The sequence below is a fragment of the Epinephelus fuscoguttatus genome, linkage group LG6, assembly GCF_011397635.1.
Source record: "Epinephelus fuscoguttatus linkage group LG6, E.fuscoguttatus.final_Chr_v1".
NCBI lineage: Eukaryota > Metazoa > Chordata > Actinopteri > Perciformes > Serranidae > Epinephelus > Epinephelus fuscoguttatus.
Genome location: NC_064757.1, coordinates 13,508,508 through 13,526,910, shown reverse-complemented (window position 1 = coordinate 13,526,910; position 18,403 = coordinate 13,508,508). Strand labels below are relative to the sequence as shown.

At 40.3% G+C, this 18,403-nt stretch overlaps 1 protein-coding gene and 1 non-coding gene across 4 annotated transcripts; both read left to right on the top strand.

The window, feature by feature from the left end:
• Nucleotides 1–874: 874 nt before the first annotated feature.
• On the top strand, nt 875–12,820 carry LOC125889969 (cytotoxic granule associated RNA binding protein TIA1-like). 3 transcript variants are annotated; one of them, XM_049578292.1, is made up of 12 exons: nt 875–893; nt 2,588–2,684; nt 2,929–3,027; nt 4,060–4,114; nt 4,459–4,546; nt 4,820–4,895; nt 5,116–5,224; nt 5,320–5,415; nt 7,215–7,299; nt 8,063–8,201; nt 9,615–9,769; nt 11,434–12,820. In XM_049578292.1, the coding sequence occupies exons 2-12, from the start codon at nt 2,673–2,675 to the stop codon at nt 11,570–11,572; spliced, it is 1,053 nt and encodes a 350-aa protein (XP_049434249.1). In that variant the 5' UTR covers nt 875–893; nt 2,588–2,672; the 3' UTR covers nt 11,573–12,820. The 3 variants fall into 3 exon arrangements, with proteins under 3 accessions (XP_049434249.1, XP_049434247.1, XP_049434248.1); XM_049578290.1 differs by lacking the exon at nt 875–893 and adding an exon at nt 1,570–1,835; XM_049578291.1 differs by lacking the exon at nt 875–893 and adding an exon at nt 1,873–1,891.
• Nucleotides 1,162–1,232, top strand: trnag-ccc (transfer RNA glycine (anticodon CCC)). Its single transcript has one exon. It is a non-coding gene; the product is annotated as a tRNA-Gly (tRNA).
• Nucleotides 12,821–18,403: the final 5,583 nt, after the last annotated feature.

Here is an 18,403-nt window from a genome sequence, read left to right as displayed (position 1 = left end):
GAGCAGCTGCAGCAGTCGGCTCATCTCACTGCATTGCAGAACAGAATGTTTCAGGAGATCCTTTGTCCCCATGGCAATAAGACTGTTTAACACCTCCTGAATACAGGCACACACACACACTCACACACATCACATTAGCCACATCTGGACTGGACTGTGGAATGTTTTAGCAATTTAAATTAATTTTAATTTGATTTTTAATTTCTATTTATGCACTTATTTTAACTTATTTTATGTCTATTTTAATACCACTGTATTATTGTTGATGAGGAAGAAGTGTGGTTGTTTTTTATGAGCTGCTGGACACTTGAATTTCCCTTCAGGGATGAATAAAGTTCTTTCTATTCTATTCTATTCTATCTGGAAAAATCTGATGAAAAACAAAAAAAACCCCCAACATGACGACCATTTAATCTTGCTCCAAATTGAACATTTCATACATCGCAGTGCCCCAGGGATGACATTTTTCTGTAGGCCAACGCAGAAGTTAGCATCACCCTATTCCCTTGTCCAAAAGCCTGTGGGATTTTTCCACCAGTTTTTGGATTATTGTCGAAAATAGGCTCTGTGGCAAATATTTATGTTACTTACAAGTTTTGATCAGCAAGATAATCTTCACTAATGAACACCACTTTCATGATTATTGAAGCTTAAATGCAATGGCCAGATGTAAAAAGCTAACATTAGGCTATAAACAAACTACACAATGGTCTCATGACCTAACGTCATCACCATTACAAGACTGCAAAGCCGTGTTCGGCTCGGCTCAGCGTGATGACGTTGTGTAGTCTCATTTAGCCACTTGTCACCAACTGCCATAGCAACACATATGGAAGTTTCAAAGCTCATAATTGGGGTGTTTACGGACGTATTTTATGTCCGAGAGCAAAGAGGTGAACGTCTGTTAAGCTTTTGTTAACCACAGACCTTATTTCTCCCACCAAAATCCTATTCAAGAAAACCCATTGGTTTGGCTTTAAGGGAACTGTGAGTGGTAAAAAGATTTAAGTGTCCTATGACTAATTTCTGGGGCATTCTGTAGATGTTTCACACTATTAGTCTTGTTTCTCCTTTTTGTCCATCATTTTTTGTTGCCTTTCCTATTAATAGATAAAATTAGGCTGGCTTGATAATGACAGACTTCCCCCTCCATCACCATCAGCGCCGCTGGTGTAGTGGTATCATGCAAGATTCCCATTCTTGCGACCCGGGTTCGATTCCCGGGCGGCGCACGTGTTTTGCATCGGTCACTACCAATAAACATTACAAATTACAGCGTCGTAACAATCGTTGATGAACTATAGCAAATTATGCTGGAATACTAATTAGCTGCATTGCTGGTTATCGTCTTGCGACGTTTGCTGGTTTACACGCACTTTCCAGATGTTTCCAGTTGTAATTTCACTAACGTTTCTGCACTTTGTCGATTAAGCTATGGCCATAAATAGGCTAATGGAAAAATATTATTCTGCACAGTTATGCAAAGCTACAAAAACCCGCTGTGTTTGCAGCTCATGCCATAAAGATGTGGGGGCACATCTTTGTGTGTGGGAGAAAGAGCGCTTGATTTTGGCTTCATTTCAGCGCGCAGGTTGACGCTGCTGACGCCGCTTCTCCGCCATCTTCAACTTCCTATTGTTTGCATCAGACTGAGGCTGTCTGCGGTGTGTGTGAGAGCAGAATCGGCCACCGATTTATTATTGAATAGTAGTTATAGCCTTTACGTTCGCGGTCGCTCGAGTTAAGCATAAACCATTTTTATGTCATTGGATTAAAGACCTCTCAGGACGCGACCACTAAACCTTGATGATGGAGGACGATCAACCCAAAACCTTGTGAGTAACGGAGGCCCTGTCTATGTCCTGGAATGGGAAGGCTCCGTGTAACTACGGCACGTCCTAAATGTTTCCACGTTGTTGTTTCAATTAAAAACTGTGTAACCTTGTAATTTTGCCTCAAATGGCCATTTAATTCGCGTCATGTCGAAAATAGCGACGCGTTTAAATATAATAAGACCCAGTACATTGTCGCTATAAACGTAAAGTTCTGTTTGATTTTGTCGTATAAATAGACGGAACCGTAACTCGCCTGAAAATGAAACTGAAGGGCTAGCTAATGCTAGCTATTATTAGCCAGAGATGCAAGCCTAGCCAGCCAATCACTTCTTCTAAAATGGACACGTTTTCACTGAATGATATCTTTATTTACTAAAATAGTCGTGTTTTATTGTAATAGCCAGGCGTCAGCGAGACCCCATCGGAAGAAATATAATTTTAGTGTCGATAGTTGCCAACCCACTTAGCATGAGGCCCGTTTGAACCGGCTATCTTTAGCTAGCTGGCAGACAAGCCACGTCAACGCTCGCAGAGACGGCCCGGGACAGCTCCACTAAAACTGACCGTGCTGGAGTTGTCTGTGTAAAATTTAGACTATCCCCAGTAGTATTTAGTCCACTATTATTGATGTTTTTATGTTTAATATAAGGAATTGTTGTGGGTTGTAGCTAGCCCGGTTAACTAGCCTTTGTTTGCATGCTACTTCCTGTTTGACAAAGACTCAATTCCCCCATCTCTCTCCTTGTTTCTAGGTATGTGGGGAATCTGTCCAGGGATGTCACCGAGCCCCTCATTGTGCAGGTCTTCACACAGATAGGACCCTGCAAGAGTTGTAAAATGATAGTTGATGTGAGTGTTATTCTCTCTGTTATACATTGTGTATTCACTGAAGGTAATGGCACTCAGCAGTGACCTGAAAGGTGGTGGGGTGCTTGTGAAAGCCTCAGTCTACAGATGTGCTTGATTTTTCTCCCCGAGTCTATTAGATCAGGTCTGACACTCCAAACTACAGTAGGTGGCTCTTGTCATCTGCAGTGAACAAATTGTCACTCTTGCTGTGAACTTAATATCAGTCTTGTTTTCACGTTGACAGACGGCCGGAAATGATCCGTACTGCTTTGTGGAGTTCTATGACCACAGGCATGCAGCTGCCTCATTGGCAGCCATGAATGGAAGGAAAATAATGGGTAAGGTAAGCTATCGTGTCTACAGGGTGAGTGGGGATGGGTGGGCTTCGGGTGTGGGGGATGTAGGTTGTGTGCCTTGTAAACAACCAAAACCAGTGAACTGCTAGCATTTCTGTTCCATTGATTAGATAGGGTTTTCAGACTGAGTAGGGGAAGCTGCTGGAGACAGGGTCCAAATCAGATCCTGAACATTTCAGAGCATTACTACTGCCAGAAAGTCATCTCTGTAGCTAAAAATTGGTTTCATTAGGACCTCTTAAACCCAATGGTCTTGGAATATATGATGCTATGATGTTAGTTGTGGAGGATGATGCCACCACATGGCTTGAGTGTGTCAAGCACATTAAGGCCTGGGAAGAATAAAATAACGATAGAAATGTACTTCAGGGATGGACTGAACAAGCCATTGCCATACTGTCAATTACGTCTTAAAGACCATGTGACTACATCGGGAAGATGGTGAAACAAAAAGTCTGGGAGGTGCTGGATAGAGTTGGGTTATCTAGAACAATAAAGCAAACATTAACATTTTAATCTGCAATGTTTAAAAGACCACAGGGCCTTATAAAGGAATATTATTAAAGTCATGCTGGATGGCTTAATAATGAGTTGAGTTTCTGGGTTCAGTGCTAGTCAACCAAACTAGATAAGGTGCGTTTCATTGGCAAACACTGCAGATGAGCTGTGTAACTTTCACTAATATCTGCATGTGTTCTTATTTGCTTTTGCCTTCCATTCTAAGTAAACATTGCATTGATGCCCCATTTTTGTATCATATTGTGGTTATATGCTTTTTTTTCCCTAATGAATTCCTACATTTAGTTGTAAAACTGTTTGCGTCACAAATAGTAGGCTAGGGTAGGGCAGATGTGAGTCAAAAGACACATGTAAGAGATTTAATTTTTAGTTGATTTTACATAAGTACTTTTAACTCAGTCTTAAGATTATACACTCTGTTAGTGGAGAGAAGCAGGTTTTACTTGAAATGATGTAAACATACCCCACCTGGCCTGCTTTTTCTCTGCCCCTCTCCGCAGGAGGTCAAAGTCAACTGGGCCACGACGCCAACCAGCCAGAAAAAAGACACAAGTAGTAAGTACAAATGCCTGTGGAGGAAAATGCTTCATGAAATTAAAACATTAGAAAAACAGATTTTAAAGACATATTAATCAGATGGAAAGATGGAAAATCACAGGAAAAGCGTTTCATTGCTTATATGTTTAGTTATTTTGATGTAGTGGCTTTCATTTCAATTACTTGTCTCGACTGTGGTTTTGCCAAGATAACTCTCATTTTGTCCTTGCCCTGCTAACAAACTAATATTTATCAGAACTCAAGCAGAAATTTACAATCATGCAACAGTATAAAAACTTGAAATAGATTGGGTATTGATACATATGGTATGTCGAAACTATATTTTCTTTTTCCTTCAATAGATCACTTTCATGTCTTCGTTGGAGACCTCAGCCCAGAAATAACTACAGAAGACGTCAAAGCTGCCTTCGGTCCATTTGGCAGGATATCGTAAGTATCAAGATTTACTGACACAACTAATTAAATCAAGGATTGACTGAAGAAAATGAATGGGAACTATTTGTTATCCCTTACTCTGCCTCACACTAAAATACTATTAAGAAAAGATATTAGAAATCTTGGGTATTTACATACATAGAGGGTAATGTGATTATGCAATTTTAGTGAGTTTTTGGAGAAACCATTATTGTTTTACGCTTTTAGTATTGATAAGCTTTGTGCTGCATGTTTTTAATGTACTCTTATTGGTGTGTTCGTCCACAGAGATGCTCGTGTTGTGAAAGATATGGCTACAGGGAAATCTAAAGGCTATGGCTTTGTGTCTTTCTTCAACAAATGGGTTAGTACAAAGACAAACAATCATATTATTAACCTTAATGCAGCGTCCAGTTATTGCTGCTGTTATTGGTGGAAATCTTACATATTATCATTGTCAATAAACATGCTCCAAAAACCAGAATAGTTTCTCTCTTGTTGTATTAAATATTAAGGGATTCATTTTAGATTTTACATCAGCTCAAAGAAATAACCTGATTTTTTTTTTTTTCTCTCTGTTCCAGGATGCAGAGAACGCCATTCAGCAGATGGGTGGTCAGTGGTTAGGAGGCAGACAGATTCGAACTAACTGGGCCACAAGAAAGCCTCCCGCCCCAAAGACCACCTATGAAAGTGCGTTGTCATGAATGTGCATGTTTTGCTTGATTACACAGGATGTTGGATTCACATATTAACTGAAGAAACTTCTCTGTTTCCCCTCCTGGCAGATAACTCCAAGCACCTATCCTTTGATGAAGTAATGAGTCAGTCTAGCCCCAGTAACTGCACTGTGTATTGTGGGGGAGTCAGCACAGGACTGACAGGTAATGAATACTATTAGTACCATGCTACCAATGGTATGATAATGATGCTAACAGTAGTAGTATTGGGTGAGGACAGCAGAGAGATCACAGAGATACAATTAATATTACAGCAAATAATAATCTCTCCTCAAATGTTTTCAGAAACATATTTTAGTGCACTGTTTAGCTGTAAGAACCTCTGTGACTCGGCTGCCATGTTGAAAACAGCCCAGCCAAATATAAGCACTGCCAGCTGGCCAGAGCAAACTTTTGTCTTGTTTGACACTTTGCCCACAGTTCACGAGCAGTGATTGACAGCTGCGTTAGAGACTCCTCAGCTCTGATTGATTGTTTTCCATCAGGCACGGTGGATTCTCACAAATGCCATTAGAAGCAGCAGTAGGAGGAGGAGGTGGAACCAGATTTTATCCTCAGATTATTTGTCTCGTACTGTGTGGCTGTAGTGACAGTTTTAGCAGGTATGACAGCTGTTTTTGTTTTTGTATTGCAAAGGCAAATTTGGATTTGGTATTGAATAATAACTCTTAACAGTTTAATGTATACTTAAATACAAATAAATACAAAACAGCACTTACAATGTCACAGAACAAATTGTCATTAAAAAATCAGCCCAACTACAATAACTTAACACCTAATAACAGTTACAATACTAGCAACAGCAAAATACATTTTGAGTTGGGATCGACTGACTCCCTAACTCAGGAGTGACTAGGATAGGGTATTGAACTCTGTACTTCTGTGGCTACTGACCAAATTATGTCAATACCACCAAGTGCTGATTTATGTGAAATCTGTCTGTGCCCATTTTGGTACTGGCACTGGTACTGATTCAAATATGAGCAATACCCAACCCTAGGAGAGACTCAGCAGTCAGACATTTCTCAGTTAGCGCCCGACATTGTCATTACAACGAGAATAGTGGGTCCACCTTAACAGTCTATCTTAAATGTGACTAAATGTGCTTGCTAACTTCAGCTCTAACACTCCTCAATTTAATCAGTGGGTGGCGACCAATTTGTCTTAGGTTTTCAGGAGTTGTATCATGTATTCACTGACAAATAGCTTAAACTGTACAGACATTGCACTGCTACATTTAACTTCAAACACTCTGCTGAGGTCGCCACAACCTCACTGTCCTGCGGTGTTACCATCACTCATACACACACACACACACACACACACATACAAACACACGCAATAACACTCACTTGCTCGCTCTCCCACTCTCTTGACCATGTACTCGCTTCACACACAATCTGGCACCAAAATCTTCGTTGTCATTTGGTCCAGGAGGCACTGATCCGTACCCAACCCGACGTATAACCCAATAGAACTCTGTTGTTGTCCTGAAACTATGAACACATGAGAGAGCCATACCATTACAATGGATGATATATTCCCTTATTAAAATGAACACAGCCACTGAACTGTTACACTTTGAGCTCATCAAACTTACAAAGCAACAATCAAAATGACATCCCAGAACATGCTCAGAGATAATGTATTTGAATCCAGAGATTTAAATTGAAGTTACAGGGTTGTTTCAGAATAAACTTCACTGGCCCTGTGACATGATGTCTCCCAATGTGTTAATAGGTCTCTTAGTTTATTCTGCTCAGAAAGCTCATTCTCAAGCCCCGTGGTGTTATCAGCAAAATTTTGACCTGCCTGTGAATTTAACCACCTAGAGAGTCATACCTTATGATGTTGGTATGCAACATCTTTTTTTTTTTTTTTTAAATGATACATCAGTCGACATACAAACAATAACATATATCCCCTCTTTGTTTGGCCTTCAGAGCAACTGATGAGACAGACCTTCTCTCCCTTTGGACAAATCATGGAAATCAGAGTTTTCCCAGACAAAGGCTATTCATTTGTAAGGTACGTGGAAATTTGGTCAACATATGATGCGCAATTTCCTGATCCTGGTCCCTAGAGATCTGAGGTGCTGCTGTTTTTGTTCTAGCCATATAATCAAGCAATGATACGTTAGATGTAGGGAGAACGAAGTTCACTCCAAGGTAGGAGAGAAAATCTGCAGTGCTCTGAACACTGAGGACCTTAACTGAGAACCATTGAAATAACATGTTTTTAATTATATAAGTGGCATAGATGTTACCCACATATAGGTTTCTGCTCTTCTATATTCTGGTGTCAGGAATAATTGTAATGATTACTGAGATCCTGGGTCTTCAGAATTGCTGCAGGGGGTCCGTGACTCTGAGGGTTTTAATTTAAGTTTTTTTCCTCCTTCTTTTTTGTCCCTGAAATTAAAATGTGTCTGAATACAAGTTATTACAAGCCCAGTTTACTATGCAACTCAATTTTATACAATATATGTAGTAGGGGGTCCCTGCTCCGTCTGTCTTTCAGCTTAGGTGTTCTTGACCTGAAAAACATTGATTGACTGACTCAGCTAAAGTATTTATTGCAGTCCCTGATATTTAGATGGAATACCTATTAGATGCTTGTATTGTTATCCATGATTCATGAGTGACCACATAGTCTATCTAATAAATATTCATCCTCTTCTAACGGTCTGTTAACAGAGCAGTTCCCCAGCAGCGGTGTGGTCACCCTTGCTAAGTAAATATCTAACAAATCAGTGTGACCTTGGTGTCTCTCTCCCTCTGTTTTTGACCAGGTTTAACTCCCATGAGTCAGCAGCCCATGCCATTGTGTCAGTGAATGGTACCTCAATAGAGGGCCACATAGTCAAATGCTACTGGGGTAAAGAGACCCCGGACATGATGAACCCGATGCAGCAGATGCCTCTGCCCCAGGTAAGGACAGCAGATACTGTACATGTTAAAAAAACTGCACATAGAAAGGAGATGACATACGATGACAGCTGCAAGGTATTGCTGCTGTGTATCACGAGTCTATAATTACAGCATCAGCTGATTGGAAATCAAAAATGTGGATCCTAATGAAGACAAGTAATTTAATATTTTGCACCCTTGATTTAATTTCAGTTGAAGGGGATGTGATCTTAACGTAAAGCAGGCCTTCAAAGCCCCACTCCAGCCAGTGTTACTTCCTGTTTTTTGGCTAAAGTTCCTTCTCAAACAGAGAATTGGGGTGCGGTTAGTCGTCGGATATAATCTGTTACCATGGCAACCAGGTTGCTGCATGAATGTACGTGTCAAAACAGCAGCATGAATATTAGCATGGATAGTGATAGCAGTCACTCTTAATGTAAGTTATAAGGTGGAGAATTTTGCCATTAACTGTATCACTTACAAAGCCTACTGAAGTCTGCAGATGTTAACTTACCCATATTACACAAACTCTGGAAAAAATGAACATTTCATAGCACTGTGCTGGGTCCAAAAACGGAAAAAATAATCCCCAAACGAAAGCTCACCATCTTGTTTTGGTTGTGACTCACACAACCCTGTGCTGTGCGGTGTAGCCAGTAAAAAGATACAATCCACACCACATCTGCTTCGCAAATGGTCTGCATTCGTTTGTCTTCAGTGTAGCCAAAATACAAGATAACTTGACAAGCTAGCTCACAATTGTTTTGTCGCTCAGATGCAAAGAGACATGACAGTGCACCTGTGCAAGGTTAGAGGATGATTTTTGAGATGCAGATTCTGTTATAGTCATATGTCATCTTCCTGATGTAGCAGCAACCTTTTTTTAAAAAACAAAACAAAAAAAACATTGAGCACTAAATTGAGATCTTTAATTAAATTGTCAGGAAATTACAGTTTCATATTTCAATTCAACGAAAAATCATAAAAAAAATAACAAATATGCTGGAGTGGGGCTTTAAATCTGTGCTTTAAATCTGTGCACCTCCCACTGACATACTCAGGGAAATGGACCTTGTTATTCTGGCTGAAGTTGTTTTTAAAAGTACATGATTGCATCACATAGTGACCTAATGTTTTTCCAGTTAGGTATCCATGTAGATTGTGCAAGTTCTCAGCAGAAAAAGAAAGGCATGGATTTCTTTGTTTGGATAAACCACTAAATGTCATGTAAAAGATCTTTATTTTTTTATTTCTTCAGGAGAACTAGGTAATTCAGAGGGAAACACAGGATAATTTTGTTTGGGCATTTTTCTTTTCTTGGCTTATTTCAGTTTATATAGTTAGTTTGCATATATCGTTAAATGATATTTTGAGACAGTCATGGAGGAATTTCCAAACTGCTTACTAATGCCGTACTTGTTCTGCACCCTACAGCAAAACAAGATGAGCTTCCCAGCGGCAGCCCAGCCCTACGGCCAATGGGGCCAGTGGTACGGCAACGGGCCCCAGATCAGCCAGTACGTCCCAAATGGGTGGCAGGTTCCCACCTATGGCGTTTACGGCCAGGCTTGGAACCAGCAGGGCTTCAAGTAAGTAGCACGGTCTGAACAGGGCTCCCCTTCACCGCCTCCTTCTACTCCAGCTCCACCAGAGTCCCTCTTCAAGACCTGGGCAGCGAGAGCCAGCTCTGGCCACAGGAGGGAGCCATGACCTCCCTCCTCCAACCTCACATCCTCTTCTCTCCTCCCCTCGCCAGCCCCTCACTTTGCTCATCTCGAGAACATTGAGAAATAATCACACACACACACACACACACACACACACACACACACACACACGCACGCACTATCTGAACTTAAATTTTGTTGTTAATCTCACTTCAGTTTGTCATAACTGCTCACTGTGCACAGCACATCGTAATAACTGAAGGGGTCTGTTCCAAACAGGTTTTGTCACTTGAATTAGGCACCAAATAGTTTAAAACTGTAGCCTCATCCAACATGATTGTAAGAAAACTGCCTGAAAGTAGCTCAAAGCTTATCATTGGACTTTCAGTAAACTTAAAGATAATTGACTTACGTGACTGAACAAGATTGATGCTAAAAGCCCTGAACAAAGTTTCACATGCTGTCCACACCTCTGGATAGTTTGTTGGTGAAGATTTAATTTCCCTTTTTTGTACAACTGCCTACTGTGTGTAAGGACTGTGTTCTTCAAGGCTGTTGAGTTGTTTCTGTATGTCTACATTCATGTCATAGCTTTTTACATTATTTTCTTTTTGATTTCATTTATCTATTTCTACATATACCTGAGGATTTGATCTGTATATGAATGTCAGTAGGACATATTAAGTATCTTTTGTAGGTTGTTATCAAATTTTGTTTTTATTTAGACAGCCTATGTGCAGTGACGTTTTGTGCACCCAAGAAAAGAAATAAAGGAGAGGCCATATGTTGACAGTCTAAAATTCTTGGTGACCAGCTGTACTACTAGGCTCTGTACAAAGGTGTGAGGTGATGCAAGCAGTGATAGTGTGTTTGATCGTCGAATGTACAGTGAATGCACAAATCCAGAGAAAGGGGCTCGGCCTCTCTTGACTTGAAATTTGAAGATGATACTTTATCCTGTATAAGCTCTCTAAACTCCACACTGAACTTAGAATTTAGTTTTATTACATGAATCATTAAAGACTGAAGACACAACATGTGAGTTAGGTGAGAATCTGCCTTCCTAGGTTGATATATATTGTGGCCAAATGTGTAAGTGTTGCAAGAGGAATGAAGATAATCCACGTTGTTGTATACAGTGTGGTGTAACTGTGTGTAGGCTGATTACAGCTGTTGTATGTTCATGATTATCAGCAGTTGGGAGGGGGGGTAGAAAGGAATATTTAGCTTGCTGCGCTTAGCCTCTATGCTCTTTGTCTGCTTCTCCACCCATGTTTAATCAAATTACACTTACCTTTGGCCCCTCCAAACAGACCTCCACTTTCTGTTTTTTTTTTTTTTTTCCTCGCTCGCTAGATTTTTGCCCAGCCTGCCTCACCCTCACAACCTCTGATAACTCTGTTTGCCTTCTTGTTCTCATTCTAGCCTGTCCAGATTCTAGTAGCTCTAATATAAACCGTCCCTTTGGCTCCCTTTCGCCTTGTCTCTTCTAACCTGCTGGCATTTTGTCTTTCTGTCTCCCCTCTCTCTCTCTCTCTCTCCCTCTCTGTCTCTCCCTCTCTCTCTCTTTACCTCGTTTTTTGCAGTCACTTACCGGCCAGTGCTGGGTGGACTGGCATGAGCGCCATCAGTAACGGTGGGGTTATGGAGCCTACACAGGGATTGAATGGGAGTATGCTAGCCAACCAGCCCGGTATGGGAGCCGCAGGATACCCCACACACTGATAAGTGGGCAGGGTGGGAGATTTGTCAACCATCAGCCTCTTATTGGCTGTACGGTGCCCCGCGGGGCTGTGTAACACCGCCTCCATTTGTGGCAGGACTAAGACTTTTACTGGGATGTGGAACCTAATGGGAAGGTTGCCGCCTGTAGGAGATGTAAATGGGATTTCATGGGGGGGTTGAGGTAACGGGAGCCAGAGAGGAGCGATTTGACCCACACAGGTATTTACACCCTCTGTGGTAGGCAAGACTGGCCATGAACCAGGGCTCTTACCATTTTTAAGTTAACTGTAAATGAGTATAAAACTGTAAAGGAGAAACTTTTGGATTTTTTTTCTGGTTTCACAAATTACTTCCATTTTCACATCTTTCCTCTCAGACAGCCACAGAGAGGCTTTTTTTTTTTTTTTTTTTATATTAAAGAAACTGTTTAAGTCTGAGTTGTGCTAAGTTATGAACCTTAGTTATTATTTGAGGAATGGAAATCTGTTTAATTTGTTCTCATTTTTCTCTTGGATTAAAATCAATCGCAGGGATTGTTGCCACTGCTGTTTCTCTGTAAGGGCAGATAAATATTGCACAGTTTTTTCCTCTCTTGTACTTGGGACAAATTTGACTACCGAGAGCGTTTTCCTTTTTGCATTCCATTTCTCCTCCATATCTTTCGGACAGCCTCAAATCTTTTTTCGCCACGTGTAAATAACCATTCATCCATTTGAAACGATGTAAGTAAAATGCTACTGTTAACTGTGGGTGCTTGCTTTCTTTTTTTGTTTTGATAACTTGACAGTTAACTCCAACATTGTACGTAGCAGAGTGGCACTATCTAATGTGACACTGGCACAGTGCAACACACGATTCTTCCATGCAGGGATAAAATGGCATTGCCATGCAGTGCATACTTAAAATTTAACACACTTCAAATGTTTAAAGGGTGAACATGTTTGACACTTCTGATGGTTTTTAAATATCTATTGAAATGCCAGTATTTTATATCAAAAATCTGAGTGGATTCAACCTTTACACTTGCTCTTTTTGCCAGAGAAATGGGGAGGCCTACATTGTAACTGTTGCCTTATAGAGCTGGTTTCTTTTAGCTGACAAGATCCTCTTTTTAATTAGGCAGTGCCTACAGACATTTTCAGACCCTTTTGTTTAGAAAGGTGTTAGCCCTGAGAACTGATGACTCTGCTACTGTAATCAATGTTTTCTTGCTTTGTCCAATTAAAATGCTAATGCACATAAACCACACTATGTGTTTGTTTTCCTTTTTCTCATTGAGGGGTTGTTATTCCAGGAAACGTTTATGGAGCTTTCATTCAGAAACTGCTTTTGAAAACTTTTTAATGTGAAAGTATTTGTTTTTAACTAGATTGTTATTTCTCTCTTTAAAAGGTTTTGCTGTGTGAAATGTTTTGCTGTGGAGAACTTAAAAGTTGAAAGAGGGTGTATGAACCAACTATTAATGAGGCCTCGCATGGTCTTTTTTGTCTGATGATTTCTCCTTTGCCTTCTCCATCGTCTCCTCCCAACCTGCAGAATATGACATGCCCACTGATCTCGTCACCGTTCAGGTCAAGTAAAACCTGTTGTTTTTGGTTCTAGCTGGCAACCAACTTTTCTGAACCAATTCATTTTGATGAAAATGCTCTGAATGGTTCAAAATTAGGTGCAGGAACCATAATGGAACCGGTTGAATGTTGGTGGAAAGGGGTTATGAAAGGCTCTGTTATTAGTGTCTGACAACATTATGTAACGGACCCTACAGACTATGAATATTCTGCTGATTTCAGCAGTGTGCAAAAGTGAGCAGAATTTCAGAGAGACTTTCTCGTAAACAATATTCTGTTACACGCACTAATAAACAGACTGTATCATGTGAAAAGACAGGAAAAATGTTTCAATGCTGTCAGACACTTCTAATAACAATCTGAACCTGTCAGTAGCAAAAACAAGCACTTATAATGGACCTAAATAGGGATTACATTGCAGCCTGTTTCACAGCTGTGGCTGCAGCTGTCTCTCTCAATACTGGACCAATCACAAAAACGGTCTCTATTAGTATAGACACAAGAACATGGGAAACTAGGTCAGGTTAAAAAATAACTTTAACTTTAACACCTACTATATACTAAGACAGATAGACCTGTACTGTTATGTAGCCTGCCTACCATGTATCTTTTTGCTTCTAAAAGTGAGTGATGGAGAATACCTGTGTAGGAAAAACACAATGGCTTCCTCCTCTCTTTTAAGTGCCAACCTTTTTTCACAGCAAACACTTTGACATGTCACAGCAGGAAATGTACAGATGCATTTAATAACATTATGGTGGCTGCATTCCACTTGGAGGGGGTATTGTGTGTTCTGGCTCACTGGAAAAGATTACTGCAAAAATTAGTGGAACTGAGCCATCAACGTTATTAATCACGCCTGTGCTTTTCCTGCTATGACATGTCATAATGTCTGCTATAAAAATGGTTAATACCAGGGTTGTGGAACTGGAGCTCCTGAATGCAACGCAGACATAATTAATGATAGTAATTACACTTGTGCCATTTATGCTATGACAAGTCAAACTGTTGAGCAGTGAAAATGTTGGTGCTTTTTTAAACCAGTGTTAAACACTCATTACACATTGTCCAGTGTATTTTAAGTTATGAACGTAAATCAGGTATTTTAAATTAAGCCTAAAATAGAAGGAAAATGATGAATAATGAAATGATAAACATACACTGTAGGGATATCGGACACAAACATCACTGTGGTACTTTTGTGTTGGAGTATTCAGTTGAGATTTTTGGTATGAATGATGAGATTAACTATTGCCTTAAACAGGATTAGTTCATCTAGCAAGACTACGGGTGAAGAAGTTCTGACTTTTCAAAGCCTGTAGTGTAAAGGCACCATAAGATAATTTGGCACACAATCTCTCCTGCCTGCCTCAGGGTCCTGGAGGGATGGCGGATTGCAGCCAGTCACCTCAGAAGAATCAGTCAATCAATTTTATTTATAAAGCCCAATATCACAAATCACAATTTGCTTCACAGGGCTTTACAGCATACGACATACCTCTGTCCTTTGGACCCTCCAAAGGACCCCCAAAAAAAACCCTTTAACAGGGAAAAAAAAAACGGTAGAAACCTCAGGAAGAGCAACTGAGGAGGGATTCCTCTTGGATGATCCGTTGCAGTCTGCCCTTGTCTGCCCTTGTCTGCTGCTTTAAACTTAATCTTAAGATTCAGATTCAGATTCAAATACATCATCAGCAGAGTCATGTGATTGGTTCACGCTTAACATGAAAGCATCATTCCTCAGACAGTTGTTACCCTTTACATGCTTGTCCCTGCTATGTTACTGCTGTCATTCACAACAGCTGTGCCTGCATTTTCCCTGAAATGTTGCCAGGTCTTGGACGGGAAATTGGAGATTTTCTGTAATTGTGATTCCTGCTCCCAGTCACACGTGAACCCATGCAGGAAATGTTCCTGAACATTTCAGGGAAAGACTGCATGTGTGAGAGGGGCATCCACATTTGGTGCCATGTAATCTCAGTCAGTGTTGCCATACAGTGGTCCACAACTCTGGGTGTGCACTCAAACCAAATACCACAGTCCGAGGGTGTAGGTTTCTGAAATGTTGCCAGGTCTTGGACGGGAAATTGGAGATTTTCTGTAATTGTGATTCCTGCTCCCAGTCACACGTGAAGTAATCTCAGTCAGTGTTGCCATACAGTGGTCCACAACTCTGGGTGTGCACTCAAACCAAATACCACAGTCCGAGGGTGTAGGTTTCGTTTCCACATTAGGCAGGACACATCGGACAGGAGTTTGGTCGTCCTCCAAAGGAAAATTTTGAGCATCAAACACAAGCTTTCTGCATTCATTTATGGTGTAAATGGAGTAAATGTTTGGTCAAAGTAAAAGTCTTCTGCCACTGTCATGTTGTTATTGGTGGTGGGATCATGCACGTTCTAAATATTGAGAGGATGGACATGTCTCTGCATCCCCCCTGAAACCTAAACTCTCATTTCAAAGAGAAATGGATCACTGGAATCATCATGACATTTTTATTTTCATTATGAAGTCTCAAAAATGATTACAAATTTAGTCTTCTGGGTCTCAGTGTTGTTGGATATGAGATATTGCATATTAGAATTAACATCTATGCAAAGCACCAGGTACACATTTTTCAGGAGTGAGATGATTTTCCTTGAATGATTTACTGAAATATTCTCTCCCATTCAATTGCACTTCTCCTTTGCGACTAAGGAACCAAACCAAAATAACCAAAGACAACTGATGACCAGGAAAAGAAGTCATCTTCTGCAGTGGTCCACTTCACCCCTGAAGGCAGGCCTACCTGGTTATTCTCTGGTATCTTTGGGGATGACTGAAAACTTCCTTGTGATACAGTTAAGATGCTGAGTCTCATGAAGGCTGTGATTGTGGGTTTGTGCACTAGATGGCGCCCTCTGTCCATGTTTCCTGCATGGTGCTGAGGAGCAGGTGGCTGGTTTTGCTGCTATTTAGCCCAGTGTCACTCAGACCATCAGTCAGTCTGTCAGCATCTCAACTGTCTCTCTGCCACACTGAGGTGTGTTTGTGAGCAGGCAGAACTCATCACGTGTGAGCTTGTAAATTCAAACAGTAAAACCTGTAATTTCTGCATCTCTTTAAACTTAAGAAAGTCTTTGTACGTAGATATTAAGCACTGTGTGCGTGGACTGAATGTGTGTGTGTGTGTGTCATGTAAGGCAGCAGCAGTTCTCCTCAGCCTGAGTTATTGAGTCTCTCACAGCCATGCAGTCTGTCTGGCTGGAATAACAGGCAGCAAGAGCTGACAGGCTGATAAATGTTTTGTCTCTTCACAGCTGCTCAGCCAGGACCCGACTGGGCTATAATGGACGGAGAGTCTGTTAGAGAGAGAGATGTCAGGAGATGAGTTAGTGAGGAGATTACAGCTGAAATCAATCAAAGCGGCCATGGCTTTCTCTCTGTGTCTGTCCTGCTTCCTTTCTCTCATCTTTTTCTTCTTCTGCTTTTTGAGGTATTTTAACAAAAAAAAAATAAAAAAAAAATCACACAGCCACCCTTTCCTCTGAATAATGTTCTTGTCATGTTTAAAAAAATCCAACCTTGTGGGACGGAGAGCAGGCTTAATTTAACATTTAGGACAACTTCTTCTGTCTTACAAATGATACCTTGTTTCATATCTCTTTATCTACTAATGCACTGAGCTCAAAATGCTGAGAGTATCCAAGTTCTGTGATAAAGGTTTGACTGGATCAGTTTCCAAATTTGATTTCTAATCATTACCATCTGATTGGTGCTGCATTGCTGTGTTCAGTGTGTGTGTATTAAAAAGGTCAGTTCATGTTCATATCATTGTCTGTTTTATTTTGAAATTTGTGGGAAAATCCTCTCACCCCCTGGCTTCTTGACTCCTGTCACATCTGTTTATCATCTGTTAACTGTTCTTAAGCTTGTAGTGTAAGTGCAAACAAATGTTATTAATATAAAGGAATCAGTTCAAATACTTTGTAAAAGGATATATCTTCACTGGGGTCAAACAAGTCATTTATGTCACATTCTCCCCGAGAGGTGGTGATGTATGACAGTGTTTTATTTTTCCTTTCCTTTCCTGCAGCCTTGTTTTCCAGACTCATCTTGTACAATATTCTACATCTAGATTGTTCTTCTACTCAATAAATTAATAAATCAGTAATGACAGTAAATGTATATAAAATGTAACAAGTTGTATGTGCCTGTCATTTATTTGATTTTTGTGTTTTTTCCTAACATGTGGTGATGTAATCCTTCCTATCCTGTAGCCTTTGTTTATCCACACCTTATATTTTATATACTTGCTTTATTTAATTAAATGTAAATGTATAAATCCACTTGACTGAACGGATTCAGTATTCAATGCTCACTTTACTTTTAGACTTTTATTGGCGTCAGCTGGTAATGAGAGGCCGCACTGCAAGGCTTTGTGCAGCTCCTATAGACAAGGACTATAGATAAACTACTGTAACACTGTTTTCAAGCCTTAGACATAAGTGTTTTTGCTGCGTTTTAAAGTACGACTGTGTGACTTTTGAGGGAAAAATAATACATTTTCCATCTTACAAATTTAAAACAATAAAATGCAGTGTTGCCCAATTTAAAAAGCTACACTCGGAAGGTTTGCTTGGTCTGGTATGACCAGAGGCTTATTGTGGCTAATGTTAGATATTTTCGCTTGCTGACTTGATGACACACTCTCTCTCTTGTGTTGCTGTTCCAGCGGCTTAGCATTTGAAACAGCTAAACAGTGGTTTAGCATCATCCCACAGCTGTCACTAATCTCTACAGTGGCTACTGTTCAGCAAAAGTTACACAGTGTTGCTTTACAATGTTATTTTCTGGCTACTGGATTTTGGACTAAAGAGCTGTGATCAAACCAGACTACTGCAGGCTGTTAATGTTTTGAATTTAGTCAATTCCTAATCGGTGTGGGGCATGTTTGTGAGACACAGACAACAATAGTTAAACTAACCTATGTTACAATTTAAAAAAATAATATGGTTTCTCCACAGGCTGCAGGCTGTTTCATAGTAAAAATAAATCTAGGTAAGCTGATCTATCTCTCAATTAAAAAGTGCCTCCCCTGCCAAAATAACATACCCACATGTATCTACAAGCCCTGATTGGAAATGCAAATTGAAAATGATTAACATTAGTTTTTTGAAAGTATATAAACTAAAAGATAACTACACTAATTAAGCACCTTTGTTAATAAGCACACTACATAATTTTCAGACGGGCACCGGTGCAGCTGCACCGCCTGTAATTT

What these genes read in the sequence shown, in the direction of transcription:
- LOC125889969 (XM_049578290.1), top strand. Translation starts at nt 1,807, where the DNA reads ATGATGGAGGACGATCAACCCAAAACCTT. An exon ending in CCAGAAAAAAGACACAAGTA is followed by an intron (nt 4,115 to 4,458) that starts GTAAGTACAAAT and finishes TTCCTTCAATAG; the next exon opens with ATCACTTTCATGTCTTCGTT. An exon ending in AGTCAGCACAGGACTGACAG is followed by an intron (nt 5,416 to 7,214) that starts GTAATGAATACT and finishes TTTGGCCTTCAG; the next exon opens with AGCAACTGATGAGACAGACC.